A 13743-nucleotide genomic window follows, 5' to 3' on the forward strand; every position below is an offset into this window, starting at 1 on the left:
CTGTAAATATTGTGACGAATTAGTGACGTATCGTGACAAAAACGTCATAACATACACTGTTTTCCTATTGGCTGCTTCAACGGTGAGAGAGTTGTGTCGTTTTTGTGACAAACGTTAAATCTCCTTTAAATATGCTTGTTTCTCTTTCTCTCCAGTCTCCATTGTTGCTTGCTTCTGCATTATCTCTCTCACTCCCTCTTTTTCATTTCTATGAAGCCTGCCTTTCTTACTCAGCCAAATTAAACAGATGAGTTCGAGAATGTGCTCTCATCCCCAACATCTGCCTCTTTACCTAGCGGTTTGAGACGAGACACCGGTGTATCCAGTTTAGCTCATTAGATCTCGACCTCCTCAAAAAATCAAATCTGCAAAGGCCTCCAAAAGCATTTTGGTAAGTTTAATAAAAATTTTAATTTTTATGTTGTAGATTATTTGATTAATTTGTTGTGTTTGTAAAATAAATGATTAAGTCGTCTCGTTGATTGTAAGGTTGGACTTAGTGTCTCCGACGTAATCAGAGCCTACTTCGTTGAGCCTCACGTCAACTGGTCAATGACGCCACACTACATCAAAAACCTTTGGTTTGAATCATTTGCGGTAAGATGACAGCCTACACAACCAACGGATCCAGTGCAAGACCATTTGGAGTTCTATCGGCTAATGCGGATCTCGAGGATAATTAGCTTACATGATTAGCTTTTTTTGTCAAACACATGATTAGTTTCTTTGTTTTATTTTGTAATATTAAAAAGTATATATATATATATATATATTAAATTTGTTATATTTAATATTGTATTCAATTTGTTATCTTTAAATATATAATTAAATAATTAAAAAATCTAGATAATTAAATATAAATATATTAATATTATCACAAATTCAAATTTATGTGGTAACTTTTGTGATGATGGATGAACAAAATATTGTTTCCTTTCGTGATAAATTAGTAACAAGTTGGTGTCTTCTAATTTGAGACACTTTTGTGACAATTATTTTGCAAGTATTTAGTGACAGTCTCGTGTTTGCCTATATTCGATACTAATTCATCGCAAACATTATGATGAATTAGCAACGTCTCTATTGCATCTATTTAGCGACGTTTTTGAGAAGTCACAAAATTTGTGACAATATTGTGACGAACCTTTATTTGTGTCGAGCTAGTAGCAACGATTTATAAGTCGTCACAAAAGCGTTGTTGTAGCTTAGTTGCAACGATTTAGTGAGGAATATTGATGTCACTAAAACCATGTTTTCTTGTAGTGAGTATACTAAATTAGAGACTCTCTTATATTTCTTTCATTTATCTGATTTTTTTTTTCCTCATTCTCCACTAAAATCCCTCTTAAAACCTTCCATTGGGGAGTCCCCTCAGCGCCGCCCCCTCTGTACCGTTTTGCCTCTCCGCCATCCGGGCTTCACCGGCGGTGTGAGAGGGCTCGATCTCTCGATCTCTTTTTCTTTTCTTTTCTTTTGTAGCAGTAGGGTTAAAGGACTCGACTTCCTCTTCTTCGGCAGCGCGAGGAGCATCTCCCCTGTTGCAGCGTTTACGGTGCGGTGGGGAAGTAACGGGGTGGGATCTCGGCTCATCTCTTCTCTCCGGGTGATTAGTGAAGGCTTGAAGCTGCTCTGGGTGGTCTTCTTTGCAGTTCAGGACGCCGGATCTGGGTTCTCGGTCGCGCCCTTCTGCTCACTTTCCCTTTCGCCGGAGATCCTTGCTGACCGGAGGCTTATGGAGGAGAAGAGTTCTAAAGTCGACCGGCTGTTGGGGAGGTCGTTGGATATCGGTGGCCGAGATTTGAGGTTATCCTCAAAGCTGATGTTCTTGAGAGCTCTCCAACCCTTGGTTTCAGTCCGGTTAAGAGGCGAGATAACTAGGGGATGCGATGGGGTCAAATCCGGAATGCATCGTGAGATGAAGCTTTGCTAATCTGGGTCTTAAATTTATCTTATCTTTAGGAGATTAGCATTATGGTCAATAAGAGATTGTCCGGAGATGCCTCAGATCTTGCTGGTTTATCTCGTTTTCTTTGGGCCGGGTCAGTCGGACGGTCTGTCCGTTTTTTGGTTTAGGATCGGAACAGTGAAAGCCTGAGAAACAAGTCTTCCTGATGTTGCACTTCAGGGTGTTGAAGCTATTGGAACAAGTTCTACATGCTTATCATAAGGTTCAAATAGCTTGGTTTTGTTTTGATTTCAGTAGATTTTGGGTCCTCTTGTTAGTAGCTGTTTTCGTATCATAGGGTGAATTTAGGTGTGGTTTAAGAGATGATCTCACACCGTCTGTGGTGTGTTATCTATCTCATTGTGGTTAAAAATGCAATGGTTCACCGTCCAGGTAGCGTTGGATCTGTATTTCAAGGCTATACTGGTCGAACCATTGCATTTGGTCTAATTCTTTAGAGGGAAATGTTATGTTTCTTGAATTGGATGTATTGAATTGGATGTATTTCTTTGGTAAATGAAAAGTTGAAGTTGAGCCAAAAAAAAAAAAAAAAACCTTCCATTGGGGATAACCTTAGTGTAAATGGCGGACCTATTAGGGCAACTCCAACCATAAAACACCAAAACACCAAATTTTGACACTAAATTTAGTGTTTTGGTGTTCCAAAAAGTTTTTCATCTCCAACCACAACACCAAATTTCACACTAAAAACAAAACTTTTGATTATTATATTATTAAACTAAAATTCTTTTAATAGTTTAATAAAACATCAACATTTATATAAATGATTTATTTCAATTCAGTACAACCAAGAAATTAAAATAATAGAAAATACTTTTTTTAATTAAGAAATAAATTACATATTACTAATTTTCAGAATTAGTAAATTCGAACCATAAGTGCTCAATTAATGCATTTCGAAGTTCAATATGTGCTTCACGGTTTTTAATCTGTCTGTGTCGAGCTAAAAATTCTTGAAATCGAGCATCATCGTCGCTTGCCATTTCAACTTCTACAGTTGGATCTTCGACTCTTTCTTCAATAGGTGCGTCCACATCACGTTCATCCTCTATAATCATATTATGCATTATGATACAAGTGGTCATTATATCATGTAACACTCTCTTACTCCAAAAACGTGCAGGTCCAGCCACAATTGCAAATCTTGACTGCAATACTCCAAATGCACGTTCCACGTCTTTTCTACATGCTTCTTGCTTCTTTGCAAACAATTTCTTTTTGGGACCACGTGGATCGTGAATTGTTTGAACAAGAGTAGACCATTTTGGATATATACCATCAGCTAGATAATAACCCATATTATAATTTTTCCCATTAATAACATAATTAGCAGGTGGAGCAGTTCCTTCAGCTAGATTAGCAAAAAGATGGGATGCCTCTAGCACATTAATATCATTGTTAGATCCTGGTAAACCAAAATATGCATGCCAAATCCAAAGATCATAATCAGCTACGACTTCTAAAATAATAGTAGGAGATCCACTACGACCAGCATATTGTCCTCCCCAAGCTGTTGGGCAGTTTTTCCATTTCCAGTGCATACAATCTAAACTACCCAACATACCTGGAAATCCTCGACGTTCACCAATGTTGAGTAGTCGTGCGACATCGTTAGCGTCTGGTGATCGAAGATAGCGGCTGGAAAACACCTCGACAACAGCACGGCAAAATCGTTTCATACTTTCTATAGTAGTAGACTCACCAATTTTGATATACTCATCGGTGGAATCCGCCGGCAAACCGTATGCTAGCATTCGGAATACAGCCGTTATTTTTTGTAAACCAGATAACCCCAGTTTACCGACACCATCTCTTCGCTGGACAAAGTAATTGTCATGACTTTGTATTGCCTCATAAATACGAAGAAACAAAGGACGACTCATCTGATATCTTCGTCGGAACATCGTCTCAGGAAACAAAGGATTGTCTGCAAAATAATCGTTGAAAAGATTACGAGAGGCGTTTTCTCGATCACGGTTGATAACTTTATGACCCGGTATAGATCCAGCATGAAAACTCTCTGAGTGAAATAGGTTTTGAGAGATGAGAAGAATGAGATGAACTACCATAGTTGAAATTCATTTTTAAAAGAAGAAGTAGAATGCGATGGTGATATTCATCTTTCCAAACAAGGTACCCATTTTATAATGTAAGCAAATCGATCTAAGCCATTGATTTTTTTACTTAATTTCTTATATCAATTATCACATTAGCACAAAAATACAAATCATTTTACAAAAATACAAATCGATCTAACCATTCAATCTTTTTGACCAAGATCCAACCGTTGCATTGATTAGTCACTTCATACTTTATATCAACTAACACATTATCAGAAAACTCTGAATCAATCTAAACCATTCAATATTTTTGACCAAAATCCAACCGTTGCATTGATTAGTCACTTCATTTCTTATATCAACTATCACATTATCAGAAAAATACAAATCGATCTATACCATTCAATCTTTTTGACCAAGATCCAACCATTGCATTGATTAGTCACTTCATACTTTATATCAACTATGGAAAACTCTAAATCAATCTAAACCATTCAATATTTTTGACCAAGATCCAACCGTTGCATTGATTAGTCACTTCATTTCTTATATCAACTATCACATTATCAGAAAAATACAAATCGATCTAAACCATTCAATCTTTTTGACCAAGATCCAACCGTTGCATTGATTAGTCACTTCATACTTTATATCAACTATCACATTATTATAAAAAAAATACGAACCAATCTAAGCCATTCAATATTTTTAACCAAAATCTAACCGTTGCATTGATTAGTCACTTCCTATAACCCTTATATTTTTTTTTTCAATTCTCTATATAAATGTACACCACTCTTTGAATGATCACACATCTTCAATTCATTTTCTTAAAACTAATATTTCTTTTCAAATAGAGGTGATGCATTCCAAGGAGAAGGTCCTAATGTTATGTCATCTTCATCACTCCAAGATGAGTCATTGCCATCTCCTGGTATGAATTCATTCGATCTAAATACAAATAGTGAAGATGCTAGTTTTAACTCATCTCAGAGGCCAATGGGTGTGAAAAAAGCAAAGAGAAAACAACAATCTGAGGAACAATTTAAACAACTCATGGAGCAAAATGATAAGCTTATCAAAGCTATTACTAAAGGTACTGCTGAAAGAAATGAAATTCAAAGACAGAAGGTTGAGGTACAACGAATGAAACAAGAGAATAAAATACTATTCACAGATTTGAGTACTGTAACTGATCCAGCATGTCGTGCATACATTGAAAACGAAAGAGCAATAATTTTGAGAAGAAGAGCAGCAACAAACCAAAATGAAGAACACGGAGAAGGTTCTCAAAGCCAGTATTTTGGATCCCAATATCGAGCATCCCAAAATCAAGAAGATTTAGTTCAAGGAGAACATGTTCAAGGACAACAATCTCAAGGTGAAGACCAACCAAATTTTAGTCAGTACTATGATTATCTTAGTGGAAATAATTTTCCTGGAAATTAGATTGTTGTTCAAAATTATATTATGTATCTTATTGATTTTAGTTTTTATGTTTGTTTAGTTTTAATTTTGTAATATAATGTTTTTATTATTTTATTGAAGTTTAGTATTAACTTTTAATCTTATTAAATTTGATATTTATTTTAAAATTTAATCGTAATTATTATTTTATACTATATTAATTATAGTTACTAATTTATATTACTAAATGTAATAAGATAATTTTAAAATATTAATGATATATCAAGTTTTTAGTTGATTAACAATAATTTTAATATATTTTTAAATAAAAACATGAATAAAATAATATATATACTTTTGGTGTTTTGTGAATAGTGTTACACCAAATATGGTGTAACACTATTCACAAAACACCAAAAAAATAGAGATAGTGTTTATTTTGGTGTATGGTTGGAGAGCATTAACACTATAATTTGGTGTTTTGGTGTGCCCCTTGGAGTTGGCCTTAAGAAAGAAGGGGGTTCAATTGACCCACCATTCATTTGAAATTTTTGATTTTTTCGTAAGGGTTTATGGACTTAATTGTATTGAACCCACCATATTTTGGTTTTTGACACCCCATTAATTATAGTCCAATATTTATGACACATGTTAAAAAAAAATTCTGAGTCCACGAAAAAAAATTGAAAATTGTCTTCTCTATCATCGTTGAAACAAATAGGGCAAGCTTTCTTCTAAGCACGCATGACGCATCATATCTAATCTATGCTGAATTCATGAACTAGTGTTTCCAGACTTCCAGAGCAAGCTGATTTCTAGTCACCAGAACAGAACAGGCATTGACATTATCAAACAAGCCAAACACAAAAGAGTTGAAGTCTTAGTCATAAGGAAAGACAATTAATTAAAATTAAACTAACAAGTTACAATAGTAAAACAAAATCAATACACTTAGCCCTCTTGTCCAAGAACGTATCTTTCAACCGTCTGCCATTTTTAATTTGAGCCAACAGATTCAATTGGACTCTCACCACCTTCTCTATCAAACTCATCCATCTGGTCAGATCTACCATATTGCTCAGCATCCTCAACGTGCAAAACAATTCTACGTCTATATTCATCCATTGATCCCAATAAAAAAACTATTAACATCTTCATCATCCAAGACATACGATGGTCTCGGTCTCTTAGCATTTAAATCCTTCATAGGAATGTAGCTAAGTTTTAGATTCCATGTCCTGGGAGCTTTTAACCTTCATACATATTCTATCAATCAACTCAGAATAAGTGACCTCCTCTATAGATCTCTTATTCATCAAACTATATAGTCGACGTACTTCGTTTCCGTTCTTTGTATAAATTCCATCATACTTAAAATATACGACTGTGTCATCCATTGTCTCCTTCCAAAATAAAAATAAAAACATTATTAGTATATAATTAGGTACGACCACTCTCTCAGTAATACCAGTTGTACCAGTTGTCTTAGATCTATAAGTTGAGTCCATAGCAACGACATTACCAATTCCAATCTATATTAGAATTTCATAACCAATATATATAACCTTAATCGACTATGAAAACAAGTTTAATAACTCAACAACAACATCCTTCATTGAATCTAATGAGATATGCTAATGATACATTAGTATCTAGCGTATCTCATCAATTCCAATCATGTAAATAGCCTAAGTTTATAAAGGCAAATGAATATTCTTTCCTTAGTTACCTAGACTACACTAGGTTAACGAGAACATTGTATAAATACTTGTACAGCCTCCATAAGAAATAATACAGAAAACCTTCGTACTTATTGTTTTCTGACATGGTATCAGAGCCAGGTCATTGATGAGGAATGTCACAAAACATAAAATTGGCATTGGGTTCCTTAAAGCAAAATCGAACGAGATATGATAAGAAAGTACCTGAAATCTGACAAGTTTGAAACTTAGGTGAGCTTCAACGACGATGAGGAAACAAAGATTATTCATTATTGTAAAAGGGAGTTTTGATACCAGTCGGGAGTTTATTTTATTTATAGTATTATACAGCGCATGGAAGCTGTTCGACGAAAAGTCTGAGAGAGTTTTTTTACAAACGATTGAATCAAGGGCGAATTAGGTGTATAACCAAATTTATTAATGAAATAAAGAATATAGCATGCTAATCGATGAAATTAGGTAACTAACCAGAGGGGTGTGTGATTTTACCGATTTACTCCCCGGCCAACCACCAAACTACTCTCATGTGGCAAACATGTGCTGTTGTTGTGGCGATGGGTACAAATGACGTGTTGGTCTAGTTTTGTAGGTGTGTTTAGTGTGTACGCCTAAATTAATCACTAACACAACCTTATAATTTTGTTACACCAGTTTTTTGGAAGAACGTAGTTTAATAGTTTAGAGATGTAGTTTTACTGTATTTAATGCCAAATTAACCCAATATCTCTGATATAGTATAAAACCCATATCTAAGTCTGAAATTGCATTGCAGGGGACCATAAGAATAAAAATAAATTTGCAATTTTATTTTTTAAATTTAAAAATTCTGTATATAGATATAAAGATAAATAATTTTATCGATGTAAATGATAGACCTAAGAAGTTTGAAAAGAATTACACATCCATAAATTAGAACAATTTTGAATTTAACGCATAAAAAGAAGGTTCACTAAACCCTACAAGATACTACCTTGAGAACCCAAACTGGGTAATAGCATTGCACACAAACATGATATAGAACAATTGTTAGCAAAGTTAGAAAATGGAATAGAATGTTGAACCAATAAAATAGAATAGACGGAGATACTCAGGCATCATAAGCTTCTGACAAAGCTCCACTTTGATCAACACCAACCCATGTAAGATTAGCAAGTCCACAACCTCTCATGCCTTTGAATCAGCCGTCGTTGTTGATGGCCGTGGTAAACCCACAAAATTTTCTTTCTGACGCATCGATTTTTTATAATGGAGAGTCCATTGATCTTCCATTTCGATTGGAGAAGATGACCCAGAAAAACAAAAAAAAACATTTACTTTCCGTTCTGTTTTTAGAGAGACAAAAAGAGTGATAGTCGAGCATCTAATCAAAGCCCCAATCGAAATCTCTATTTGCCGAATCGATTCCCAGTCTCTTCTAGCCGTTGTTCCCTCCGATCCAGTCACAGTCCAAGCGAGTGGAGAGAGTTGTTGAAACAAAGTTAGATACTTTATGTATATAGAGCTGGAAAGTGTCGACACTTATAAACAAACTCGCCGGAGACGACGACACAGCAAAAAAAAAACAGGATTTTTAATGGAGAAGAAGAAAGAGAACGGTGTTGATGATGGGAAGCAATCGGGTCGGGTCATAAACGGACCCACTAACTCAATGGTCACACCTCTGCTCAATGATCTTTGCTGGTTTAGAGGAAAGCATCAAGTTCCTCGCTAATTTTAATTTGACTGATCAAGAGAAGAAAGCATCAAGTTCCTCGCTAATTTTAATCTTTCTTCTGCAACCCAGAAGGAACTTTCTCTGCTTCGTAACTTAAAACTGATTTTCTTTGGCTTGTAGGAGAGAGACATAGGATAGGTAACTGCTGATCATGCAACAAGGGTAACAAAGTAAATAATATAGAAAATACAGAGAATATTACCTTCTCTTAGTTAGAATGGTTACTCAATGAAATATAATTTTTTTGTGCGTTATTTCTGCCAATTCCCCTTAAATCAATCGTTTGTAAAAAAACTCTCTCAGACTTTTCGTCGAACAGCTTTTATATATTTTTTCTTTTTTATTTCACGTCTTTAAAAAAAAAATAAAGCATTTTCTTTTTCTTCTATTTTTGTTATCTTGTAACTAAATTGGGCCACTAAAACTAGTTTCTTCTGCAATCGTGGGTATATATAACGAGAGAGAGACTTTTGGTAAACTCATAGTTTCAGATTTCTTTGTTCATGAATATATAATATAATTATAGATTACGGATAGAATGTGAGTTTTTATGTAGTTGGAGTGATTTGAACCAAAAAGAAATGTAGTTGGAGTAAAATGTTTTAGTGAACGTAAGATGTTCGACGAAATGCCTGAGAGTGTTGTTTATCTTAGTATAATTAAGTATGTTTGTGTTGAGCATGTACAATCTCTTTCTTTCTTTTTTTTAATGATGAGTTCAATCGTAGTATCTGTTTGAGTTCGTTCATGCACTAGATTTATCTAACTTGTGGTACTGCTCACTAGAATTAGCAGAAGCAACATCTATATAATGTATGTGTAATGCTTGTTTTTGTTAGGAAATTTTATGAGAGGCTGATCTTTTATTATGTGTGTAGAGAGAGAGAGAGAGAGAGAGAGAGAGAGAGAGAGAGAGACCCATCTCCATGGTACCAAGGTGGAAATGGAAAGGTGCTGAGGCAAAAGCACTTGCAGAACCTGTTTCAGAAACAGTCTCGGAGCTCCAATCTTCTTTTGCCCGAACAGAGGCTTCAGGTTTCCTCTCAACTTGTAACGTACTTCTATTGGTTGAGGTAGAGCAAGCTGAGCTTTTGGACCGTTGTTGTTTTGGTAGACCTGTTGTTAATAGCGAGAAAGATAAGAGATGGGTTCAATTATCTTTTGAAGAAGCTTTCTTTTTGTTCTGCAAACTCAACTGCATCAAGATATCTGTTCATGGTCGTTCCCTTGAAGACGAGTTAGATCTATGGCGATCCATGAGATCATTTAAGCCTAATTTTGCGATCTTGTACAAGGCTTATTCCCATCTTAGATCAAAGAACTGGATTGTAAGATCAGGGTTACAATACGGAGTTGATTTCGTGGTCTATAGACATCATCCATCTCTTGTCCATTCTGAATACGCTGTTCTTGTTCATTCCATTGGAGAGAATGACCGGTTAAAGCCGTGGTCCGATGTTCATTGCAGTGTTCGGCTAACTGGTAGCGTCGCGAAAACATTGTTGGTTCTTTACGTCAATGGACAAGTCAATAAAGAGAACATGAACCTGCCTTTGTGTTTAGAAGACTACACAGTGGAAGAGCTAACAATTCGTAGATGGAATCCAGAACTTAGCCGTGAAGATGAAAGCAGAACATGATTATGCTTATGAGTTAAACAGTTGTGTTGTAATGCTCATTTTTAGAGGAAGATATAAAAATAGACTAGAGGTTCTGATTCCAACATAAATAATATACAAACACAAAAAAAAAAAAAAAAATGTGTTACATACCAAAAACAGACACAAAAAGGTACTAGAAACTTTACCACAAGCCAGTGCCAACATAAATCAAAGCTTCCATAATATATGTGTTCTAATGAACTATACCAAACTTTGATCAAAGATGGAAATGACTAGGATGTGATTTTGTCATCCTTGCTTCACCGGCCGGCTCATCGTTATCCATCCTCTTGACATTCCTATAAGCCGCATAAGCTATCACATAGAAGATAACGAGCATGATTAGCACCACGATGTTGATCACTGATACTTTTCTCCAGCTCTTCTTCAAACTCCCAAGGACACCAGCTTTACAAGAGCTACATTGATAACAGAGCACACTCTGGTCGTTGCTCCACAGCATACAGTCCGGGTTTGGTCCTATCATGCCTCCTCTCGTGTCCCACCCCGTCTCATTCACATATGAAAAACCACAATCTGTTGGTGGCTTGCAACAGCCGGACTGCAAAGTAACAACAATTTCATATCATAAATATTAATCACTCTTTTTCTATAACCCGGCCATCATTATATAACGAAGCTCAAGTCGTATGCATAACCTACTACCATAAAGCATTATGATCAATTATCAAAGAAAGTATAAATATACATAGAGCAAAACAATCTTTTCATGAGGAAAATAAACAAAAGAGAGCATTATATATTCATCTGATTTATATGACAAAACAAGAACTTAAACAACTACACTTTTGAACGACAAAACAAGAACTTAAACAACTACACTTTTGAACGTTCCATGCATCTTCATCATGGTTTTGGTTACTCACGTGTAAAGCTGGGAATATGAGCACAAATATGTCTACTTTAATAAAACAAAAATATTCAAAAATACAACAAAGCAATAATTATTTTCCAAAAAGTTGAATACTTTTTTGAGTCGCTCCAAAAGCTTATAATAGATTTGTAACATATAAAAACAAAACAAAAACTGCAATGGCCAGAAATAAATTGCAGAGATATCTCTCTGGCAAATACGAATCGAAGCCTAGACAAACAAATCATTGTTCAAGGAATCATACCTTTTTTACATGTTCAAATTTGTTTCATATATGGCTTCAACAACAACAATCAATCAGGTCGAATAAATTAATAAAATAAAAATTGTCTCCAGTTTGTTATTTTATTTTTTTTGCTGGAGTAAGCTGGAGACAAAGCTAAAATCAGATCTAGACTCAATCACTCATAGTCAACTAACTTAATTATTGAAAAAGTTAACACAAAATTTGAAAGAAAAAAAAAAAGAAAGATAATGATTATCTTTTCAATTATTGAGTCTCTCGTCATATGGGTCTTGAACACATGGAGGACCAAAAATTTTAATTTCAAGAAAATAACACTTCAAAAACTTGTCAAAAAAAAAAAAAAAAAAAACTAATATCCAGAGACTTTTCTTAAAATTTCTGAATCTGAATATCCCAGAATCCAAGATTAAACAAAGAACATCACTAGATTTGATTCTAAATTAACCAAGTAACAACAAGGCTAATTAAAGTTTCATATCATATATATGTATTATAAAAAAGTTACCTCAACAGGACTAAGTCTTCTAAGGAAGAACATATCAGCTGTTTCAGGGACACCATTAAAGTTCCTTCCAATCTTACTACAAGCACGAGAATCTCTCAGACAAGAACTGATTTTACCCCAGTAACCATCATCAGAGACTCGATCTTTCAACCAACCAGAGTAATCTTGAAGATAGTAGTCAAGATAACCCCGGTTAAGCACGGTTCGACCAGATCCTTTATCGGTAACCGCGTAAGCAAAGATGATGAAACCTATGAGGGCGGCTATGATGAGGAGCATGACGACTAGGTATAGCCACATGAGGAACTTGTTACGGTAACAAGCTCCAGCGAACCCGGCTAAAGAAACGACCATGATTGAGATTCCGATGACTATGAGTGGCCACTGGAGGAATCTTAAACAGTCGGTGGAGTTAGCTCGGCTGCTCAGCCATATTCCACCGCCGAGGATTGGGATCGAGAGGAGGAAGGTGAGGAAGTTGACTAGACCTATGAGATGGTTGCTTGTTCTCATAGCTTTTGATGATTTTTAGGTTTAGGTTTTAGGGTCTTGAGCTTTCTTGAGCTTTGTTTCTTGTGCAAAAAGACTGTAAAATGCAGAGAGGCGTTAAAGAAGAGGATAGTGTTGAAGATGATGAAGACATAATGGGTTTACATATCTGCACATGGTTTGACACGTGTCAGTACAGTTATTTTTTGCCATTGGGCACTGTGTAATTGTCATTTGATTAAGTAAATTATAATATTGTTGTTTACCTAAAAAAAATGAGAAAATTTTGTTTCTTTATTTGTCGTGACGCAGATATTTGATTTATATAATTGTGTGTGCGATTTTTTTTAATTTTTTTGGTTTTATTAAAGGGGTGTATTGAAACAATGATTTTAGAGGATTTGATGAAATTTAGAAAAGTTTGAATTTTTGTAGATTTTAGGGAAGCTGATATGATTTATAGGAAAAATTTTTCAAATCCCACATAAAACCATGAGATTTGAATTTTTGTATTTTTAACTAAACAAATCCTCTCAAATCCTCCCGAATCTCTAAAACTTATTAAAATATAAATCCACAAACTGTTTTTGAATAACAGTGGATTTTAAAGTAGATTTTTAAATCATCGGTTAAATAACAATGAATTTCAGGAAATTTTTTAAAATTTATAATTGAATAACATAAGATTTGTAATTTTTACAGAAATCACTTAAAATGTCTAGTTGAAGTGAAGTCATCACCACCACCATGAGTTAGGGCCACCACCATGACAAAAACAAACGATCTTTATAGTATCTTTATGATATTGATATCTAAGCTAAGCTACATACATATATATAAAGTTGAAGTGATACGTTTTTACGTAATAATTAGGCTTTGAAAGTTAACTAGGCTAAGACGGATTAGATTTTGATCGTTTGGGATCCACATATTTCTATTAGTGGTAGCTACGTTTGCAGCCTAGTTAACTAGGCCATGTCGGTAGCTCAGTGAAATTTTTGAAGATATTATATTTGTAATTACTGTATTAATCCACATATTCGTGATGTTGAACATTTAACTCATGGTGATGAAGTCA

General features: G+C 34.8%; 2 protein-coding genes, 2 long non-coding RNA genes and 1 pseudogene across 5 annotated transcripts; 2 read left to right on the plus strand and 3 right to left on the minus strand.

The window, feature by feature from the left end:
• The first annotated feature begins 154 nt into the window (after nt 1-154).
• LOC147938337 (uncharacterized) lies at nt 155-786 on the plus strand. The gene is made up of 2 exons (XR_015567198.1): nt 155-391; nt 490-786. It is a non-coding gene; the product is annotated as an uncharacterized LOC147938337 (long non-coding RNA).
• Nucleotides 787-2699: 1913 nt separating this feature from the next.
• On the minus strand, nt 2700-5531 carry LOC104715295 (uncharacterized). Its single transcript, XM_010432714.2, has 2 exons — nt 5290-5531; nt 2700-3893 (listed from the first exon to the last, which is right to left on the minus strand). The coding sequence occupies exons 1-2, from the start codon at nt 5348-5350 to the stop codon at nt 2812-2814; spliced, it is 1143 nt and encodes a 380-aa protein (XP_010431016.2). The 5' UTR covers nt 5351-5531; the 3' UTR covers nt 2700-2811.
• A 714-nt stretch (nt 5532-6245) lies between these two features.
• On the minus strand, nt 6246-7560 carry LOC147938338 (uncharacterized). Its single transcript, XR_015567298.1, has 2 exons — nt 7359-7560; nt 6246-6836 (listed from the first exon to the last, which is right to left on the minus strand). It is a non-coding gene; the product is annotated as an uncharacterized LOC147938338 (long non-coding RNA).
• A 1535-nt stretch (nt 7561-9095) lies between these two features.
• LOC104711014 (tRNA-splicing endonuclease subunit Sen2-1 pseudogene) lies at nt 9096-11061 on the plus strand (annotated as a pseudogene). Its single transcript, XR_015566637.1, has 2 exons — nt 9096-9341; nt 9749-11061. The product of XR_015566637.1 is annotated as a tRNA-splicing endonuclease subunit Sen2-1 pseudogene (transcript).
• On the minus strand, nt 10547-12961 carry LOC104711013 (tetraspanin-3). The gene is made up of 2 exons (XM_010427681.3): nt 12177-12961; nt 10547-11091 (listed from the first exon to the last, which is right to left on the minus strand). The coding sequence occupies exons 1-2, from the start codon at nt 12687-12689 to the stop codon at nt 10747-10749; spliced, it is 858 nt and encodes a 285-aa protein (XP_010425983.2). The 5' UTR covers nt 12690-12961; the 3' UTR covers nt 10547-10746.
• Nucleotides 12962-13743: the final 782 nt, after the last annotated feature.

This window comes from Camelina sativa, chromosome 9 (genome assembly GCF_030686135.1).
Source record: "Camelina sativa cultivar CO46 ecotype springtype chromosome 9, ASM3068613v1".
Classification (NCBI taxonomy): Eukaryota; Viridiplantae; Streptophyta; class Magnoliopsida; order Brassicales; family Brassicaceae; genus Camelina; species Camelina sativa.

What these genes read in the sequence shown, in the direction of transcription:
- LOC104715295 (XM_010432714.2), bottom strand. Translation starts at nt 5,350, where the DNA reads ATGCTCGATATTGGGATCCAAAATACTGGCTTTGAGAACCTTCTCCGT. An exon ending in TCTCCGTGTTCTTCATTTTG is followed by an intron (nt 3,894 to 5,289) that starts GTTTGTTGCTGC and finishes ATTATTTTGCAG; the next exon opens with ACAATCCTTTGTTTCCTGAG.
- LOC104711013 (XM_010427681.3), bottom strand. Translation starts at nt 12,689, where the DNA reads ATGAGAACAAGCAACCATCTCATAGGTCTAGTCAACTTCCTCACCTTC. An exon ending in GAAGACTTAGTCCTGTTGAG is followed by an intron (nt 11,092 to 12,176) that starts GTAACTTTTTTA and finishes GTTACTTTGCAG; the next exon opens with TCCGGCTGTTGCAAGCCACC.